Below are 21113 nucleotides of genomic sequence, written 5' to 3'. Positions count from 1 at the left end.
TCAGTACGTAATGTAAATTGCAATATATTTTTTTATTTAAAGTTTTATCCCTTACTGTTTTTAAAACATTATTCACAAAATAAAGCGATCAGTACGTAATGTAAATTGGAATATATTTTTTGGAGTCACAATTTGTAAAACATTATTATCCACATAATAAAGCGATGACTAAGGGGGGTGGTTAGGTTTAGGCACCACCAGGGGGGTCTTAGGTTTAGGCACCACCAGGGGGGTCTTAGGTTTAGGCACCACCAGGGGGGTCTTAGGTTTAGGCACCACCAGGGGGGTCTTAGGTTTAGGCACCACCAGGGGGGTCTTAGGTTTAGGCACCACTAGGGGGTCTTAGGTTTAGGCACCACCAGGGGGTCTAGGGGTTAGGGATAGGTACAGGGAGGGCTTTGGGGTGGTTCGTTTTAAGCACCACCAGGGGGGTCTTAGGTTTAGGCACCACCAGGGGGGTCTTAGGTTTAGGCACCACCAGGGGGGTCTTAGTTTTAGGCACCACCAGGGGGGTCTTAAGTTTAGGCACCACCAGGGGGGTCTTAGGTTCAGGCACCACCAGGGGGGTCTAGGGGTTAGGGATAGGTACAGGGAGGGTTCTGTGTGAGAGTAGGCTTAGGTATAGTTTTACTACAATTTTAGTAATATTTACTAATGTTTTACAACACTTATTACGAACGTAGTTATATTTATATCATCGTTATAAAGAATATTTTCAGATTTTAATTATAAGAACAAACCATAAATGAAGGTTATTCACAATAATATACAATTATAACAATTAATCATATATTATCGTTATTTTAATAAACGTAATTATAAGTTTCACTTTTGAAACAGGAAAGATTAAAGTTTTCACAATTGCCGATTTCATAAACATTATTTAATGATTTATAAATTTGTTAAACATTATTTGTAAACGAAATATAGCACACTATTTTTATAAACGCTATTAAAGATTAATTGTTCATTAGCGTTTACACCCCGCGCCCTTTTTGTCCTGGCGTCCTTTTTGTACGTACGCGTAAATTTCGCGTAATTTTCTGCCGAATTTAGAGGTTAATAGCGAAGCTCCCATACATGCTCTTGCTACCAAAATTGCTACATATGTTAAGCAGAATAGTGTGTATAAGTCACAAAAATAATTTTTCAAAAGGACCTTTTAATTTTTGAGAAACTCGATTTTAAATATGCAAATAAAATGGTTTTTAAACTGTCCCTTTTCTAAGTTTAAAAACCAATTTTTGCTTGCTTTTTTAAAATTGAGTTTCTCAAAAACCAAAAGGTCTTTTTGCAAAATTCTTTTTTTTATTTTGTACCCACGATTCTCCTTAACATATGAAGCAATTTTGGTGTCAATAGCACATATGGGGACCTTGCTATTCACTGCTAAAATCAGCAAGAAATTACGCAAAATTTCACATAATTTCTTGAAATTTCATACAAAATTACGAATGGCTACACGAAATCAATAGAATTTGCAAACTGTAATTACGTACAAGTGTAATTGCGAAAATGTACGCGAAATTTAGAAAAATCCTAATGTGTTGATTACGATCGACAGAAGTCCAAGTTATTGCTGGACTGTAGCTAGATCCCTGGCTGTATATACATAACTGGTGAAATAACGCAGGGCACGGTGCGCTTTGGGCTGAATGCGTGGGGGTGTGATGGACGTGTGGGGGATTATTTAAAACACACATGTATTTCATTATGGAGCTGATAAGGTGAAAACAGTTGATCTGTGAAGCTATCTGCTAAGCTTGTGTTTTTAATCTTTTTGTATTGTTGGCACTAATGGGTTAATGTGTATTATTCTTTGAGAATTGATCTGTGAGTTTTGTATACTAATAAATGTTGTATTCCTTGTTGATGCGAGTAGCCCAAGCTTTACTTTTTCTACATCATCAGCAGCAGCCTGTGTTTTGTTTTTGTTTTTTATCTCCTCCACCAGTCTGCTGGATTCTGTCTCGACAATATGAAAGGACGGGAGGGGTTCCTCCAATAAATGTAAAATATATTATATTTGTCGTCATGCAGCTGAAAAAAGGCTGCCATTTATTATTATAAGTTAGAAAATAGATTTTATTTCTGAAATCTTTTTAATTTGGGTCCACTTTAATTGTTTTTTTTCTGGTTGGACTTGATGGACGGATGTCCATTTTTCAACCAAACTAACCATGGAACTATGTAACGCACATGGCTCATGCAACAGGTATTCTTCTATCCACCACTTCTACACACCATTTCTATTATTTAATATCTCAATTTTCAATACATTTTATTTGTTCCATTTTGGGATACGTTGGACTTTAATCTGAACTAATATATATTAATATATAGGAAACAAAAAGTTAGTCATTGTGTGTATATTCATGACTGCACATACCTGAATGCCTGGTGTAATTATTTCTCCTGATTCTGTGAATTCTCCATCAGGATTCTGCTTTCCTAATATTAGCCACTTGACTGACTCACAGACGTTATCTTGATCAATGTGGGTTAAGTTACTGGCCAAGGAGAGAATCCTCACAACGTAAGCAGTGAGCCTGGGGATTGATAGTCACAGTGAGCCGAAGACGGTTTACCAACAATGTGTACGCTGCAAACCCACTAGCAGGACCACCATCAGAATTTCCAGGCATCATACAACAAAATATTTAGTGTTCTGATTGGAGCATCATACAATGTTAGCATCTGAGCCCCCAACCTTGTGACCCTTATTAAAGTAAGTGTATACTCAAGAAGGATGGATCCAGTCGCTCAATACTTTGGTCTACTGTTTGTAGTAATATAACTTTTATTGGGTTTATTCTACCTATTAATGACAGAGGAAAGTCCTCCATATTGTAATTTTACCCTCAAATTGGTTCAGGACCAAGCGTAGGTCTAACACTATATGTATTTGGAATATTTTTTTTTGTTATCAGTGGCATCACTAGGCTGAGATATTCAGAGCATATGCCCCGAATGTCAGCAACGGCGCTCCACTCTTTCTCGTATATGCCGGCTAGATGGAAAGTAGCTGTGAAGGTATCACCTGCAGGCCAAGTCTGTCTACAATGAGATACCTATGCAGGGGGTAGCAAGCCTTGCATTGTTAAAATAATTCATAGTAAAAAGTACCACCCAAAGAGAACCTATTTGGTGGCGAAGAAAAAACCCAAGATAAATAGATAATTTTGTTGTGATAAATAGTGATAAAGTTATCACTAAAGTGCGACTAAGTGGGAGGAGTGCTAAAAGGTAAAAATTGCTCTGGTCCAGAAGGGTAAAAAAACTCTTATGGCCCATACTCACGGGCTACAATTGTCGCCGCAACACGCGGCGCGCGCGTGTTGCGGCGACAGGTCGCCCGTGAGTATGCGCCGTTGCACAGGCGCGCACCCCGAACTGCAACTCCGCCGCAACTGTCGCTAGTCCGCGTGAGTACGCGGACTAGCGACAGCAACCTCCATTGAGGTATGCGGAGCTTCCGGCGGGGGGAGGAGGAACGTCGGCGACAGCTTCCGTCGTGCCGCTGGTCCTTCTTCTGCGTGTGTACGCGGAGGGACCTGGCGAGGAGCTGTCGCCGGCCTGTCGCCCACACGCTCACGTGTACTGGTGACAGGCCACTTTTGCAGCCCGTGAGTACGGGCCATAAGTGGTCTACTGGTTAAAGGTAAATATTTATGATTATTTAAGAATAATAAAATACTTCTTTCTTTTTTTTTTTTTTTTTTTTTTAATTCTTTGTGAAATGAGTAAAGGTTGCTAAATGAGTAAAGGTTGCTTCAGTAACCCTATACCCATATCACCTGGGGGGGGGGGGGAGGCATTTTTTTGTCCCAATGTGTGTTGCTTATTCTCCAGTGCTGCAGGTATCTTTTGAATTTGCATTTTTTAAGGAGGTCCGACCGAGTAGCACTCTGCGGAGGAGAACCCTGGGAGAGAAGAGATATGGCTGCAGCTACTTTTCAACTGAGAGCTTTTGTCGGGACTCAGGCCAGTCATATTTACCAATATTCTACTACTGACATTACCCTGAACTTCACCCAATTAGAGTTGGGCCGAACCTCCGATTTTAGGTTCGCGAACCTGGTTCACGAACTTCCGCGGAAGGTTCGGTTCGCGTTAAAGTTCGCGAACCGCAATAGACTTCAATGGGGATGCGAACTTTGAAAAAAAAAAATAATTATGCTGGCCACAAAAGTGATGGAAAAGATGTTTCAAGGGGTCTAACACCTGGAGGGGGGCATGGCGGAGTGGGATACATGCCAAAAGTCCCGGGGAAAAATCTGGATTTGACGCAAAGCAGCGTTTTAAGGGCAGAAATCACATTGAATGCTAAATGACAGGCCTAAAGTGCTTTCAAACATCTTGCATGTGTATACATCAATCTGGTAGTGTAATTAAGGTACTGCTTCACACTGACACACCAAACTCACCGTGTAACGCACCGCAAACAGCTGTTTGTGTAGTGATGGCCGTGCTGGACTGGTGCGCACCATGGCGAGAGTGCAGGTTTTGGTGGCTTTACAGCCCATATGGTCGCCTGGCTGATGTAGCTGAATGACAGAACAGTGACTGTCCAGCTGATCAAATTTGGTCTGACCACAATGAGGCAACGACCTTATTATCGTGGGTGTGCCCCCCGAGACACTCATCTAGGCGCCGGTCATTGCTTCATTGTGATACGCAAGCCCCTTCACCACGGCAAGGTAATGATCACGAAGGGGAATGGGCGCATGTACATGCCTTTTCTTTTGTTGTTGCAGCTGCCCGCAGTGCAGCCAGAAAAATTAGGCAGTCATGTACACGCACCAGAAAAATTATTACAGCGGCCGCTGCTAGCAGCGGCCTAAAAAATTCAGCAATCCGCCTGGAGTCCCGGACCCTGTTGGTGGTGGCGGAGAAGGTAGTCAAGCGGCCTGCAGGCAGACATGCTGTGTGGAGGGACTGGGAGCGACTTAGTCTTCTTGGGGCAGGCCAGGCAGCCAGTCACACGGCGTGCAGGCAGAGATGCTGTGTGTGCGGGGACTGACTCAGTCTTGGGGCGGGCAGCAGCCCTCCGGGATCCATGCCTCATTCATTTTGATAAAGGTGAGGTACTTAACACTTTTGTGACTTAGGCGACTTCTCTTCTCTGTGACAATGCCTTCAGCTGCGCTGAAGGTCCTTTCTGACAGGACGCTTGCGGCAGGGCAGGAGAGAAGTTGGATGGCAAATTGGGACAGCTCTGGCCACAGGTCAAGCCTGCGCACCCAGTAGTTCAAGGGTTCCTCATCGCTGTTCACAGCAGTGTCTACATCCACACTTAAGGCCAGGTAGTCGGCTACCTGCCGTTCCAGGCGTTGGTGGAGGGTGGATCCGGAAGGGCTACGGCGAGGCGTTGGACTAAAGAACGTCCGCATGTCCGACATCACCATGAGATCGCTGGAGCGTCCTGTCTTTGACTGCGTGGACACGGGAGGAGGATTAGTGGCAGTGGTACCTTGCTGGCGTTGTGCCGTCACATCACCCTTAAAGGCATTGTAAAGCATAGTTGACAGCTGGTTCTGCATGTGCTGCATCCTTTCCACCTTCCGGTGAGTTGGTAACAGGTCCGCCACTTTGTGCCTGTACCGAGGGTCTAGTAGTGTGGCCACCCAGTACAGGTCATTCCCCTTGAGGTTTTTTATACGGGGGTCCCTCAACAGGCAGGACAGCATAAAAGACGACATCTGCACAAAGTCGGATCCAGTACCCTCCATCTCCTCTTGCTCTTCCTCAGTGACGTCAGGTAAGTCAACCTCCTCCCCCCAGCCGCGAACAATACCACGGGAAGGTTGAGCAGCACAAGCCCCTTGCGATGCCTGCTGAGGTTGTTCTCCTGCCGCTGTCCCCTCCTCCTCCTCCTCCTCCTCCTCCCCCAAAGAAACACCTTGCTCATCATCCTCTGAGTCTGACTCGTCTTCTGCACACGACTTCTCTTCTTCCTCCTCCTCCCCCCTCTGTGCTGCCGCAGGTGTTGAGGAAACAGCTGGGTCTGATGAAAATTGGTCCCATGCCTGTTCCTGCCGTAACGGTTCCTGGTCACGCTCATTCACAGCTTCATCCGCCACTCTACGCACAGCACACTCCAAGAAGTAAGCGTAGGGAATTAAGTCGCTGATGGTGCCCTCACTGCGGCTCACCAGGTTGGTCACCTCCTCAAACGGCCGCATGAGCCTGCATGCATTTTCCATCAGTGTCCAGTTGTCGGGCCAGAACATCCCCATCTTCCCAGACTGTTTCATTCTACTGTAGTTGTAGAGGTAGTGGGTCACGGCTTTCTTCTGTTCTAGCAGGCGGGAGAACATGAGCAGGGTCGAGTTCCAGCGAGTCGGGCTATCGCAAATGAGGCGTCTCACCGGCATGTTGTTTTTGCGCTGAATTTCCGCAAAGCGTGCCATGGCTGTGTAAGACCGCCTCAAATGCCCACAGAACTTCCTGGCCTGCTTCAGGACATTCGCTAAGCCAGGGTACTTTGCCACAAATCTTTGAACCACTAGATTCATGGCATGTGCCATGCAGGGTATGTGTGTCAGCTTCCCCATATGCAAAGCGGCAAACAGATTGCTGCCGTTGTCGCACACCACGTTGCCTATCTCCAGGTGGTGCGGGGTCAGCCACTCATCCACCTGTTTCTTAAGAGCAGCCAGGAGAGCTGCTCCAGTGTGACTCTCCGCTTTGAGACAAGACATGTCTAAGATGGCGTGACACCGTCTTACCTGGCATGCAGCATAGGCCCTGCGGAGCTGGGGCTGTGTAGCTGGAGAGGAGAACTGCCATTCAGCCAAGGAGGAAGAGGACAGCGAAGAGCATGTAGCAGGAGGAGAGGAGGTGGCAGGAGGCCTGCCTGCAAGCCGTGGAGGTGTCACAATTTGGTCCGCTGCGCCCTGCTTGCCATCGTTCACCACCAGGTTCACCCAATGGGCTGTGTAGGTAATGTAGCGGCCCTGCCCGTGCTTGGCAGACCAGGCATCCGTGGTCAGGTGTACCCTTGACCCAACGCTCTTCGCAAGAGATGACACCACTTGCCTCTCAACTTCACGGTGCAGTTGGGGTATGGCTTTTCTCGAAAAATAAGTGCGGCCTGGCATCTTCCACTGCGGTGTTCCGATGGCCACAAATTTACGGAAGGCCTCAGAGTCCACCAGCCGGTATGGTAACAGCTGCCGAGCTAACAGTTCCGCCACGCCAGCTGTCAGACGCCGGGCAAGGGGGTGACTGGCCGAAATTGGCTTCTTCCGCTCAAACATTTCCTTCACGGACACCTGACTGCTGCTGTGGGCAGAGGAGCAGGAACCGCTCAAGGGCAGAGGCGGAGTGGAGGAGGGTGCCTGTGAAGGTGGAAGGGAGAAAGCGGCAGAAGCAGATAATGCACCTGATGGAGGAGGAAGAGGAGAAGGAGGGTGGCTTTGCTTTTGTGTGCTGCTGCTGCTTTTGCTCAGGTGGCCATCCCATTGCTGTTTGTGCCTTTTCTCCAGGTGCCTTCGTAAGGCACTTGTCCCTACGTGAGTGTTGGCCTTTCCACGGCTCAATTTTTGTTGGCAGAGCGAACAGATGGCTTTGGTCCGATCTGAGGCACACACATTAAAACATTTCCACACCGCTGAGCCACCCTGGGATGTGGGCACTATGGGGACCGTCACCTCAGCAGCTGATGCTGAAGGGCAAGTTGGCTGGCTGTACATAGGTGGCGATACATGGTGCCGGACTCTGCCACCAGCTGTTTCTGACGAAGAGCTGCCCCAGCTTCTTTCAGCAACTTCTCTCCTCCTACTACTCTCTGACTCCCCCTCTGAACTGTCCCCCTCTTCATCTCCTCTATTGGGAACATACAGAGGATCCCTATCATCGTCATCATCGTAATCATCCTGCCCAGCTTCGCTTGCCGCAGACAAATCCAAACATGCACCATCAGTAGGTCCTTCATCCTCCTTACACGTTACATCCATAGTGTTGCCGGGTAACTCAAATATATGAGCTGGTGAAAATTCATCTGGCTGTAACAACAATGGCTGTGCATCAGTGATTTCAACACTAAATAATTCTTGCGAAGTGTCAAATGTAGCGGAAGTGGTGCTAGTAGTAGCGCTGGTGGCTGAGCAAGATGAGGTGTTCTGTGTCGCTAAATACTCAACCACGTCCTGACAATCTTGGGAGGTGATGGGACGTGCCTCCTTCCGAGCACTGTACTGTGGGCCAGGTCCACACGAAATTACATTTACACGACCTCGCGCAGATCTGCCGGGTGGCCTTCCTCTGGCTCTGGCACTACCTCTTCCTCTACCTGTTTTGTCCATATCGGGTATGCACGGAGTGGTATATCACACTGCGTGCACTCACGTAGGTAGGTGGGTTCACTTAACTGCACAGGTATGCGCACTGATGCGGTGGGTTCACTGAACAGAACAGGTATACAGTGGCGGGTTCACAGAACAGGTATGCAGTGGCAGGTTCACTGAACACAACAGGTATGCAGTGGCAGGTTCACTGAACACAACAGGTATGCAGTGGCGGGTTCACTGAACAGGTATACAGTGGCGGGTTCACTGAACAGAACAGGTATGCAGTGGCGGGTTCACTAAACAGAACAGGTATACAGTGGCGGGTTCACTAAACAGAACAGGTATACAGTGGCGGGTTCACAGAACAGGTATGCAGTGGCAGGTTCACTGAACACAACAGGTATGCAGTGGCGGGTTCACTGAACAGAACAGGTATGCAGTGGCGGGTTCACTGAACAGGTATACAGTGGCGGGTCCACTGAACAGAACAGGTATGCAGTGGCGGGTTCACTAAACAGAACAGGTATACAGTGACGGGTTCACTAAACAGAACAGGTATACAGTGGCGTGTTCACTAAACAGAACAGGTATACAGTGGCGGGTTCACAGAACAGGTATGCAGTGGTGGGTTCACAGCACAGGTATGCAGTGGTGGGTTTAATGAACAGGTATACAGTGGCGGGTCCACTGAACAGAACAGGTATGCAGTGGCAGGTTCACTGAACAGGTATACAGTGGCGGGTCCACTGAACAGAACAGGTATGCAGTGGCGGGTTCACTGAACAGGTATGCAGTGGTGGGTTCACAGAACAGGTATGCAGTGGTGGGTTCACAGCACAGGTATGCAGTGGTGGGTTCAATGAACAGGTATACAGTGGCGGGTCCACTGAACAGAACAGGTATGCAGTGGCAGGTTCACTGAACAGGTATGCAGTGGTGGGTTCACAGCACAGGTATGCAGTGGTGGGTTCACAGAACAGGTATGCAGTGGTGGGTTCACAGCACAGGTATGCAGTGGTGGGTTCAATGAACAGGTATACAGTGGCGGGTCCACTGAACAGAACAGGTATGCAGTGGCAGGTTCACTGAACAGGTATGCAGTGGTGGGTTCACAGCACAGGTATGCAGTGGTGGGTTCACTGAACAGGTATGCAGTGGTGGGTTCACAGCACAGGTATGCAGTGGTGGGTTCACAGCACAGGTATGCAGTGGTGGGTTCACAGAACAGGTATGCAGCCAGACAGGAACAAGTTAAGCCTAACTAATCTTTCCCTGAGAGACAGTCTGCAGCAGCTCGCCCTACTCTCACTAACGCAGGCAGCACACGAGTGACCGTAATGGCCGCCGCTGCCTGCCTTATATAAGGGGGGGTGGGGCTCCAGGGGCTAGTGTAGCCTAATTGGCTACACTGGGCCTGCTGACTGTGATGTAGAGGGTCAAAGTTGACCCTCCATGTGCATTATGGGGTGAACCGAACTTCCGCAAAGGTTCGCCTGCGGGACGCGAACGCGAACCACTGAAGTTCGCATGGAACCGTTCGCAGGCGAACCGTTCAGCCCAGCTCTAATCCCAATTGGACTTCATCCCAATTAATAGCCAATATTGTCTTTCCCACGATAAATGTTTTCCTTTTCACAAACTGATCATCAGAGGGCTCTGTATGGCTGATATTATGGTAAAACCCCTCCCCCAGTGTGTCATACCTAGGTACTGACATCACACCGTGGGAGCCTTGTTGCAAAAAAGCAGCATCTCCCTCCACTGACTTCACCTGCCAGCAATAAAAATGTCACCATGTGATAAATGTCAGAGTATAAATCAGGGAGAGGAAAGGTTTCACAATGGGCAAACACTAAATAATTTATAAATAATTATTGTAAGAATTAAGCACTTTTTTTTCATGATGTTATTTTCACTGCAGTTTCTCTTTAACGGGCACCCTTTTTAAATGTAGCCCAATCAGACGCACGTCCTCCTGAATCTGACGGACCCAGTGCACAATCTACATAAGCTTTGCATGCAGCCCAGATTGATTTCCAGCTCATTAACCAAATGCAATAACACTGTTTATATTACCATGTGTTGGCTGGGGGATATTTGAAAGCTGAAAAAGCGGCCTCTTCATTCACACGGAACCTCATTACTCTAGATTCACCTGTTCAGTGAAAGCAAATTATATAAATTATTACAAAGGTTAGAACCATGCCAATGCACAAGCTTAAGGTATATCCAAGGCAACAATCATGGCTTAAAAGTAATTACCTGTTTAGATGCATAAACCTGAGGGGAAGCAGTCTGTAATGTGCTTTTCCCCCCAATCGCCCCCAATGACTCTAAAAACCCTCTGGACCATGCCTCGGCCCTGCCCCGGGGTGCCATCTATGCCCTGGAAGTAGTTCTGTGCAATAGAGGCAGTTTGTACCACTGCGCGCGCAATTGGGCAGTTCCCACGCCATGCGTCCGCTCTTCCGGCGATCTTAGCATCACTGTGCGCATGGGCTCACAGCACAGTGGTACAAACTGCGTAGACGCAGCAACTATTGCACCAAATTACTTCCAGAACATGAATGGTTACCTGTGGAAGGGTTGGGGGGCAGTCCAGAGGGTTTTTAGAGTCAAGATTACAGTTTAAAAATCTTACTTCCTTAAAATAAAAAATAGGTAGATATTAGTAAAATTATAAATCCTCCAAAAAATTAACCCCCAAAATTACACCTTTCAATGGGCTATGCACACTTTATAAGGTACCTAGTGCTGGCTTAATGTGATAAATAATAAGGCAAGTACACCATATATGCTAGGGTATAGCCTACAAAACTCACTGGCTTTAGTATTGAACCAATATTATCTTCAGAGAAGGTCACCTTTTTAAACTGGGTTTTCTATTTAATCCTTTTCGAGTGCCTCCTATACTCTTTTTAACTATGATTTATAGGTTGATAGCTTGTTTTTTATAATAACTTTAAAGGGGTTCTGTGGGGGTGTGCTGAGGGTAAAAACAGACACTTATCTGGGGCTTCGATCAGCCCCCTGTAGCAGTAATGTCCCATGCCATCCTCCTCCGATCTGCTGTTCCCCGCCGCCGGCACCGCCCATTTATTCGTCTGACACAGCCGAATAATGCGTGCTCCCGATCGCGTCATCGAAAGCTTACTGTGCAGGCGCAGTACGAACGGTTTCTTGTACTGCACCTGCGCAGTACGCTTCCGATGATGTGTGCGGGAGCGAGCAGGGCCGCGCAGCCGCAGTTGGAAAGCATGCCTCGCTAGACCGGAGCCTGCGGTGGAGAGCGGCAGATCGGAGGAGGACGTGTTGGTCATTACTGCTACCGGGGGCTGATAGAAGCCCCAGGTAAGTGTCTTTACCCTCAGCACACCCCCACAGAACTCCTTTAACATTCTTTTCAACCTCAGTGCAACATTAATGTTAGTGAATCAGGCCCCATTTGCAAAAAACATTGTCCATCATATACATTTTTAAAGGGAAGGTCCAAGCAAACTACCCTTTAACTACATCCAGGGTGTAATTATAAATCATGTGACCCCTACCAGCAAAACTTTGATTGGCCCTCCAATGTTCACATCCTCTCTCTCATACCCTTTGTGACCCTCACAGCCTGGAGACCAATCTTGCAAGTGCCATAAAACAAGTATGGCCATCATCAGCCTCTCACCCATAACATGATCTGAAGGGTGGGCCCCTTTATCAAGACAAGATACATGTTGGGCTTTTCTCCTGGCTGACTCAATGCGCTTCGGGGCTGCAGCCACTAAGCTCCATGGTCGACTTAGCTTCACTTGGCTCCATGGGTGGCCAGGATCATTAGGGAGTGTTGCCCAAAGACTCCTGTTTTATGTAATAGCTTGAGCCAGGATTCAAATCCTGGTCAAAGGTTCAAACCCTGTATCAAAGTGTAACGATCGGTGTAACACAGAGAGGATCTGATTACCGGTGATCTGCAGTATCACTGGGAATACAGATAGATACCAGATTATAGATGATCTGCAGTATCACCGATAATCCGATATACTAGCTAACCTCTGGACACCTGAGTAGAGTGTAGTGTTTGGTGTAACTGTAACACTAAGAGGCCTAGGCCTCAAGGCAGTAAGGAGTACTGCACGGATTCCTTCCGAAGGCCTGAACTCTCCTAGGAGGGAGGAGTCAGGCTAAGATAGGAAGGACTCTCTGATAGTGACACTCAGGAAGAGGTGTCACTAACAGGACTGGGAACCGCCTCTAACAGTAAGGTCGGTTCTCGAGGTCGGACAAGCCAGGTCGTAAACACACAGACAGATAAAGTACAGATTCAGAAGGCACATGCGGAGTCTAATAAACAGGCAGGGTTCGGCAACAGTGTATCAGAAATATCGAGGTACAGAATCAGGAGGCAGATGCAGAGTCTTAGGGCGAGCCGGGGTTCGGCGACAGAGTATCAGAAATATCGAGGTACAGGATCAGAGTTCAGGAGATTAGTCAGGCAAGCCAAAAGGTCATAACAGATAATCACAATAAAACTAGTACTTTAAGCTATCAACAGAATCTAGCTAAGTGTAGGATTACAGCTCCAGCTGGTCCCGGCACACTTTAGGATCTGACTAAGGTCTGAGTGCTACCACGTTGTGTTCGCAACGCCAGACAACCAGCAACTGAACAGCCGGCAGTATAAATACACAGTGATCTCTCCAGCAACTCCCTAAGTGCTGGACCAATGAGAAGAGGCCTAGTCGTCAGCTGACCGAGCAGGTCAGCTGACCTTTTTCTGGCTGCCATATATGCTCTGCCTCTCCGCGCGCACGCGCGTCACTCTGAATCTAGAGGGACTATGAGTCCCAGCCACAGCAGCACCGCTCTGCGGTGTCTCAGGGCCATGCGTGCTAACCGCCGCTTCAGACGTGGCGGTTTCTCCGCGCTTCGTCATGCCCTTGAGGGAAGCAGCCGCCTCACGCTGAGTAGAGGCGGCTGCTTTCCCGCGATGCCTCACACAAAGGCAATTAGCCAGTAATCAGAGGTAGTGAAGTAGTAGTTGGGGGCCCTCCTTACAGCTCTGGGCCCCCCTGCAGTCACAGGGTCTGCTCCCCTGTGATTACACCCTTGACTATATCTAGACTGGCATTTAAAGGATTGGGAATTTGATATTCTAAGTTGTAGTTCTGCAGTTTGATCTAATCAGAACCTTTAATGTTGAAAAATGCAGGGAAAATGCCAGGTTGCAGCTCTCTATTGAATACTATGGGGCCCGCTTTCTAGGTTATTTACAAAGTAACAAAACACCACCAAATGTGCTATGCATATCAAGGTCACTAGTGGGAGCATGCGAGGGATTCAGATGACATCTAAGGGCTGGGATAAGTTAAGTAACAATTGCTAATTCTTGTAACAATTGTTTCCCCACATAAGTCCTTTAAGAGATTCAATTTTAAGTCTACATAGTTACATAGTCACATAGTTATTTTGGTGGAAAAAAGACATACGTTCATCGAGTTCAACCAGCGTAAAGCTGAAAGAAGTAGCCATGTCAGTATGCCATTAATCTGATTCATTCAGCTCAAGCACAGAGGAAAAACAAGACTTTTTGAATTATTATTATCTTATTATCAGCAGTGTTTGTTCAGCCAAGTGTTTGTCTTTTAATTACTCTTCAGGAGAGCTGCTGCCGTTATAGAACTTCTCTGACTGCACAGGCAGGATGCTGGTTTATTAACTCTTGTAACAAAAACATAAATAAAAGGCAACACATATATGTTTAGTTCTAAGTATGATAGGTACTAAATGTATGCTTCAATACCTGAACACAAAAGAAAAAGAATGCATATAGGATCCTAAAACAGGAGGGGACCGAGGCTGCGTTAAGCAATTATAAGGAGTGCAATAAAAGTTGTAAAAAAGAAATTAGGCTGGCAAAGATTGAAGCTGAAAATCAAATCGCGAGGGATATCAAATCTAACCCAAAAATGTTTTACAAGTACATCAACTCTAAAAAAAGAAAGGTTGACTGTATTGGACTCTTAAAGGATGAGGGTGGGAACTCAATGGCGGATGACCAAGGTAAGGCAGAATTATTAAATGCTTTCTTTGCTTCTGTCTTCACAAGGGAAACATCATCGTTGCAAATTACAGATGCAGAAGAGTCTCAATCTTCCAACTGTAATATTAAATACTTAACGCAGGAAGAAGTGAAGGCAAGACTAAATAAATTAAAAATAGACAAGGCACCTGGCCCAGATGGCATGCATCCTTGGGTCCTAAGGGAATTAAGTTCAGTTATAGATAAACCCCTTTATCTTATCTTTTGTGACTCTCTTGCAACTGGCAGAGTCCCAGTGGATTGGCGTACAGCCCACGTTTTCCCATTATTTAAGAAGGGCAAAAAATCTGATCCAGGAAATTATAGACCTGTAAGCTTAACATCAGTTGTATGCAAACTATTTGAGGGGTTACTAAGAGATACTATACATGACTTCATAGTAGAAAATAATCTTATTTCTCAGCATTAACATGGGTTTACTAAAGACAGGTCCTGTTTGACTAACATGCTCAGCTTTTATGAAGTAGTGAACGCTAATGTGGATATTGGGAATGCTGTAGATGTGATATACTTGGACTTTGCAAAGGCCTTCGACACTGTTCCACACAAAAGTCTGGTGCAAAAGTTGAGGATGCAAGGACTGGGGAAGAGTCTGTGTGCATGGATAGGGAACTGGCTAATGGACAGAAAACAAAGAGTTGTAGTCAATGGATCTGTGACGATTGCGGAATTATTTCCATGGGCAGAGCACAAGATGCGCGCTGACACTGCGGAAATCCTCCAAGCGTGTAATTTTACAGAACCCAGCTTGGGTGCTATGCACCTGTAGAGGGCAATTCCCACCGGCAGATGGAGCTGTGGAGTGCAGAGGAACACAGCCTCTGCACGGCCACAGATGCCAGTTGGGAATTGTACGAGTTGAAGCAATGCAAGGCAAGATAGCCCTTAAAGAGAGAGAGCACAGAGACAGGATGTATGTGTGTCCACCAATCTAGTCGCCACCCAGCGACGGTGAACACACAACAACGGAACCGAAGTGGGAACGCAATCGCAAGAGTGGCGATTGCCAAAAGTGACACAAGACCGAATTAGACAGAGCACAAGTGTAGCAAGAAAGACATAGCAAATAACAACGATCAGAACATCAAGGAAAATAACAAACGCTAGCTAAATGTGCACACCGCACTCATTCGCAACAGCGAACGCGTTTAAGACACGATCACCGCGCGTTAGGCGCCCAGTGATTAGCGTGCCACCCTAACTAACCAATGAAACACAAACACGAAATAGAGAATGTGAACGCTTGCTAAACGGTTACCTCACCGAGCCTACTGCAAGCGTTCGTACCAGACAAGACAGAGAGAAGGAGCAGCCAGCAGCAACCGCAGCTCTGGCCTACACTCCCAGACAGAGCACAGAAGAACCCACCGCCACTGCCGCTAGAGCGGATGCGATCCAGACAGACAAATAGATGGGTCTACCAGTAGCAACCGCTGCTCTGGCTAGCACCCCTAAGACAGGGTACAGGCAGAACGATTTCTTGTCAACCGCCACTGGTGACAAGACAATCGCAACAGATAAACAGAATCAAGGCAAAACAGATAATACAACCTGACTGCGCTAGAAGGGATGCCTAGTGCAGTCCCAAGGAATTACTCTAAGATAATCTTAGCAAACAATAGCAAGGCTGATACTCCAGGAGAGTTAGCAGGAACAAACCATCATGACCAGCAAGGAATTCTGGGAAGAAATGGTTTTTATACTGCAAGCCATCAGAGGAAACAGCTAAGCAATTTGCATGACAAGTGTATGCAAATTCCTCACCAGCAGAGCAACTCTGAAACTTGCAAAGTGAAGACAGGTCTCTTTTCCAGAGACCTGTAGCATTCAGACCTAAAGAATGGTCAAACAGCTGTCTGCCTGTGCAGACAGCAGAGCAGATCATTACAGGATTATACTCAAAATGAGTGACTGTAAGCAGTGGGGTCCCACAGGGGTTTGTACTGGGTCCAGTGCTCTTCAATTTATTTATTAATGACCTAGTAGATGCAGTAGTAAGCAATGTTGCTATTTTTGCAGATGACACAAAATTGTGCAGAATAACCAACTCACAGGAAGATAGGGACATACTGCAACAGGATCTGGATAGGATGGCTATATGGGCACATAAATGGCAGATGAAATTCAATATTGAAAAATGTAAAGTCATGCATTTTGGTCGTATTAATGGTCTAGCACCATACAAAATAAATGGGATACAGTTGGGGACATCAAACTTGGAGAAGGACTTAGAAGTACTCATCGACAATAATTTAAATAATTGTACTCAATGCCAAGCCGCTGCAGCTAAAGCTAACAAAATTTTGGGATGCATTAACAGGGAAATAAAAACGTGAGATGCTAACATAATATTGCCCCTGTTTAACTCTCTAGTAAGGCCACATCTGGAATATGGAATTCAGTTCTGGGCACCACAGTGTGAAAAGATATTGCAGTTTTAGAGCAGGTGCAGAGACGAGCAACAAAATTGATACGTGGGATGGAAGGTCTCAATTACCCAGAAAGGTTAGATAAACTGGGTTTATTTAGTCTAGAGAAAAGACACCTTAGAGGGGATCTAATTAACATGAATAAATACGTCAGAGGGCAATATAATAGCTTGGCGGATGAGCTTTTTGTCCCAAGGCCTTCTCAAAGGACCACAGGACATGATCTGCGCATGGAGGAAAAACATTTTAGCCATTTATTTAGGAAAGGGTTCTTTACAGTCAGAGTGATGAAGATGTGGAATGCATTGCCACAGGAAGTAGTTATGGCAAATTCTATACCTGCATTTAAAGGGGGCTTAGTTCTTTCCTTGCGTTGAAAGACATCCATGGCTACAATTACTAGGAATGCCCAATGATGTTGATCCAGGGATTTTATCTGATTGCCATCTGGAGTCGGGAAGGAATTTTTTCCCTTTTGGGGCTAATTGGACCACGCCTTGTATGGGTTTTTCGCCTTCCTCTGGATCAACAGGGATATGTGAGGGAGCAGGCTGGTGTTGTACTTTGTTATCTGGTTAACCTCGATGGACGTATGTCTTTTTTCAACCCAAGTTACTGTGTAACTATGTAACATGAACAGAATGGGGTCCCCCCACCAAGCACTATTAACCACTTGCTCACCGCGCACTCATAACGTGCGGCGGCAAAGTGGCAGCTGCAGGACCAGCGACGCAGATCTGCGTCGCCGGCTGCAGGCTAATTAATCAGGAAACAGCCGCTCGCGTGAGCGGTTGCTTCCTGTCAATTCACATTTAGCCTGCGGGCCGCCGATCGCGGCTCGCAGGCTAAATGTAAACACAAGCGGAAATAATCCGCTTTGTTTACATTTGTACAACGCTGCTAACAGTAGCAGCGTTGTACCAGATCAGCGATCCCCGGCCAATCAGCGGCCGGGGATCGCTGTCACATGACAGGCAGAAGCCTGTTAGAGGCTGCACAGGACAGATCCGTTCCTGTGCAGCCTCCGATCTCCGGGGAAGGGAGGGAGGAGAGGGAGAGGGTGAATCCTGCAGTGGAGGGGGCTTTGAGGTGCCCCCCCCGCCAGCTACACACAGGCAGGAGCGATCAGACCCCCCCAGCACATCATCCCCCTAGTGGGGAAAAAGGGGGGCAATCTGGTCGCTCTGCCTGGTGTTTGATCTGTGCTGGGGGCTGTAGAGCCCACCCAGCACAGATCAGCAAAATCAGCGCTGGTCCTTAAGGGGGGTAAAGGCTGGGTCATCAAGTGGTTAAACCTTTATCTCTTATGCAAAATGCACACTAGTATTCCCTAGAGAATTTGAAGCCCTGTAGTGTGGAGCTCCACTCTTTGAGCAAAACTAACCCACATGTTCCATAACATGGGGAATACAATGAAGAAGGGTCTTGAGAAGTCTCCCGCTCCCAGAGATCACTCTTGTACAAGATTATGGACAAGGGCCTAACTAGTTACCGCCCGTGGGCGGTATATCTACGTCTCGCAGGACTTCATTTGAACTCCCAGGGACGTAGATATTAGTCTACCACCCCGATAGCCACTGTGCGCACTCCCGTCGGCCCCCATGCACCGTTCTCGTCGGGATCCGTTAGTGTACAGATCAGTGTACGGGAATGCAGTTACCATTCACTGATGTGAGTCCCCGAAATCAATGAATGCCGGCATTATTGAGATGCCGGCGGTTATTGACAACTATTGCGTACATGCATTACTTCCTGTAACGCGTGTACATTATCAGACGTTAATTCAAAATAAAGTATGGGGGATATCTAGTGGCCAAAATGTAAAATTACACCTTAAAACTTCCCTATAAAGAAAAATACCGGGACACTGAATATGTCAGTAATTAAGCCCTTACCTTCCCTCCCATAGTTACCAAAATAAAAACATTAATAAAAAAATGTGACATAAAAAACATCAATAGTTAACTTAGGGAGTAAACTTTTTAAATATGTATTTCAAGAGTGTATATTTATGTGGTGTGTTTTGTTTTGTTTTTGCAAATAGGGCTTGTAATTAGTGACGGACACAAAAATGAAAAAATACACCTTTATTTCCAAAACAAAATATTGTCGCCATACATTGTGATAATAATAATAACAATTTAGGCACTGTAATAACCGGGACAAATGGGCAAATAAAATACATGGGTTTTAATTACTTTAATTAATAGCATGTATTATTTTAAAACTGTAACGGCTGAAAGCTGAGAAAAAAAAAAAGATGCATTTTTTCCTTATTTTTCCCATTAAAATGCATTTAGAATAAATAATTCTCTTAGCATAATGTACCACCCAAAAAAGCCTAATTGGTGGCAAAATATACCTTCTATATATCCTATTCCAAGGTGTAGAATATTTTGTTATGATTAGTAGTAATAAAGCTATTAGTGAATGAATGGGAGAAGCACTGACAGGTGAACATTGCTCTGGTCCTATAGGGGAAAAACCCTTAAGTTTGTTAACTAGTTAATCCACATGTCCAGTGTCTAGGAGGAGGTGGCAGTGGCAGTAATTACTGTATATAGAAGAAGTCAGAAAGCCCCCAAAAAACTATTAATGGTGGAATCTGAGAGCCACCAGATGTCCTTCCTCCCCAACAGGTGAAATGGGTACCGGAGTACCTTTCTACCCTGTAACCAGGGGCGTAACTAGACATCACTGGGCCCCCTGCGAAACTTTGGATGGCCCCCCCCCCTGCAAACTTTGGATGGGGCCCCCCACCTCCCTCGCTTTCTGCACAGGAAAACTGAGGACCAATGTGTTTTCCTCATGCAGACAAAAACACTTAGACTTAAAGGAAATGTCAGGCAATCTATGCTACCCCCAGATCTACTTGCCCGGGGCTTCCTCCAGCCCCTTGCCGCTGACAAGTCCCTCGTGGCAGCTCTGCTCCCAGTACATACACACACACACAGCCTTATTATTTTACTACATGAGAGCACATGCTATATGGAGGAACAACAATGACATGCTGAACATAAGATATAGTATTCACTGTAATGCTGGGTTTACACCATACAGTTTTCTGTTAGGTTTCCCTGCCAGATAGATAAAGTTCAACATGTTGGAAATGTATCTATCTTACAATCTATCTGTGAGCAATTAGGCATTGTTCTACTCAGCAGAAGACAATGCACCAGAGATAATGACCATTCTCTACAGAAAATAATCTAATTATGCTTTCTAACAGAAAATCTAACAGAAAAATCTAAGAGGAGAATCTAAAATTGTATGGTGTAAACCCAGCATAACTTTGGCAAAACATTCAGAATGTCACTGATTGATACTGTTATTACAAGATCTTGGACTTCATTAAAGGGAACCAGAGAGGAATGCTGCGTTGAAATAGAAAAAAGCTTGTATACATACCTGGGGCTTCCTCCAGCCCCAAAAGCCTGAATCGCTCCCACGCCGCCATCCTCCACTTCCTGGATCCGCCGGTACCGGGCCCGTCATTTCCGGCGGACGCGGCCAATTGTCCGCATCACAGGGGCTCCCTCCATACCCGTACGCATGCGGCTGCGCAGTAGGCAGCCACACGCGTACCTGTATGGAGGGAGCCCCCTGTGATGCGGAGAATTGGCCGCGTCCGCCGGCCGACTTGCCGACTCGCGGCAATGACGGGACCCGGTACCGGCGGTTCCAGCAAGTGGAGAACGGCGGCGTGGGAGCGATCCAGGCGTATGGGGCTGGAGGAAGCCCCAGGTATGTATACAAGCTTTTCTTCGTCCTCTCTGGTTCCCTTTAACAAGCTCTCAATGAAGCAGCAACAGTAAAGACATCAATCTCCACTCCATTGTGTTGTAAAAGTAATCTGAGGGCATAAGGTCATTAGTCTGTGTGATAAGAATCTAGGAGTGAAAAAGGGAAAGTCTAAAACTTGTACATGTGGTCATCGGAGCTTTGCAGCAGTGAGAGATAGATGTTTTTTACGAACCCCAGGGAGCAGGGACAGTGTACAAATTCCAAAGTGTGTATGAGTCCATCTGTGTGGGAGAGCAGAATACGTTTTATCTCCATGCCCTTAGCTGTCAGTCTCTCAAACTTTCCCCCCACGGACCCCCTGTGGCTTCTGGGCCCCCCTGCGGAGGCATCCCTTGCAGGGTCTATTGTTACGCCCCTGCCTCTAACTATTATCATAATGGTTAAAAGTGAAAAAGTGAAAAAAAAAAACTTTATTGTTCTTAATTAATAATAAATACTTACCTTTAATGATTCCTTGCCAATATCATTTAGACCTTGATGGGGGGTGAGCAGGTTGTG

The 21113-nt window shown here is 46.4% G+C and overlaps 1 protein-coding gene across 1 annotated transcript in view; it reads right to left on the bottom strand.

The window, feature by feature from the left end:
* The window catches only part of LOC137562610 (complement C3-like), a 340327-nt gene that overhangs the window by 154807 nt on the left and 164407 nt on the right, over positions 1–21113 (bottom strand). Inside the window, exons 25-26 of the mRNA XM_068274113.1 lie at positions 10371–10449; positions 2390–2549 (exon numbers count right to left, since the gene is read on the bottom strand). Coding sequence (XP_068130214.1) covers positions 2390–2549; positions 10371–10449 — 239 coding nt within the window. The remainder of the gene's footprint in view (positions 1–2389; positions 2550–10370; positions 10450–21113) is intronic.

This window comes from Hyperolius riggenbachi, chromosome 3 (assembly GCF_040937935.1).
Source record: "Hyperolius riggenbachi isolate aHypRig1 chromosome 3, aHypRig1.pri, whole genome shotgun sequence".
NCBI classification, from domain to species: domain Eukaryota; kingdom Metazoa; phylum Chordata; class Amphibia; order Anura; family Hyperoliidae; genus Hyperolius; species Hyperolius riggenbachi.
Note: the sequence above shows the minus strand (reverse complement) of the source record. Positions and strands in the feature narration are given on the sequence as shown.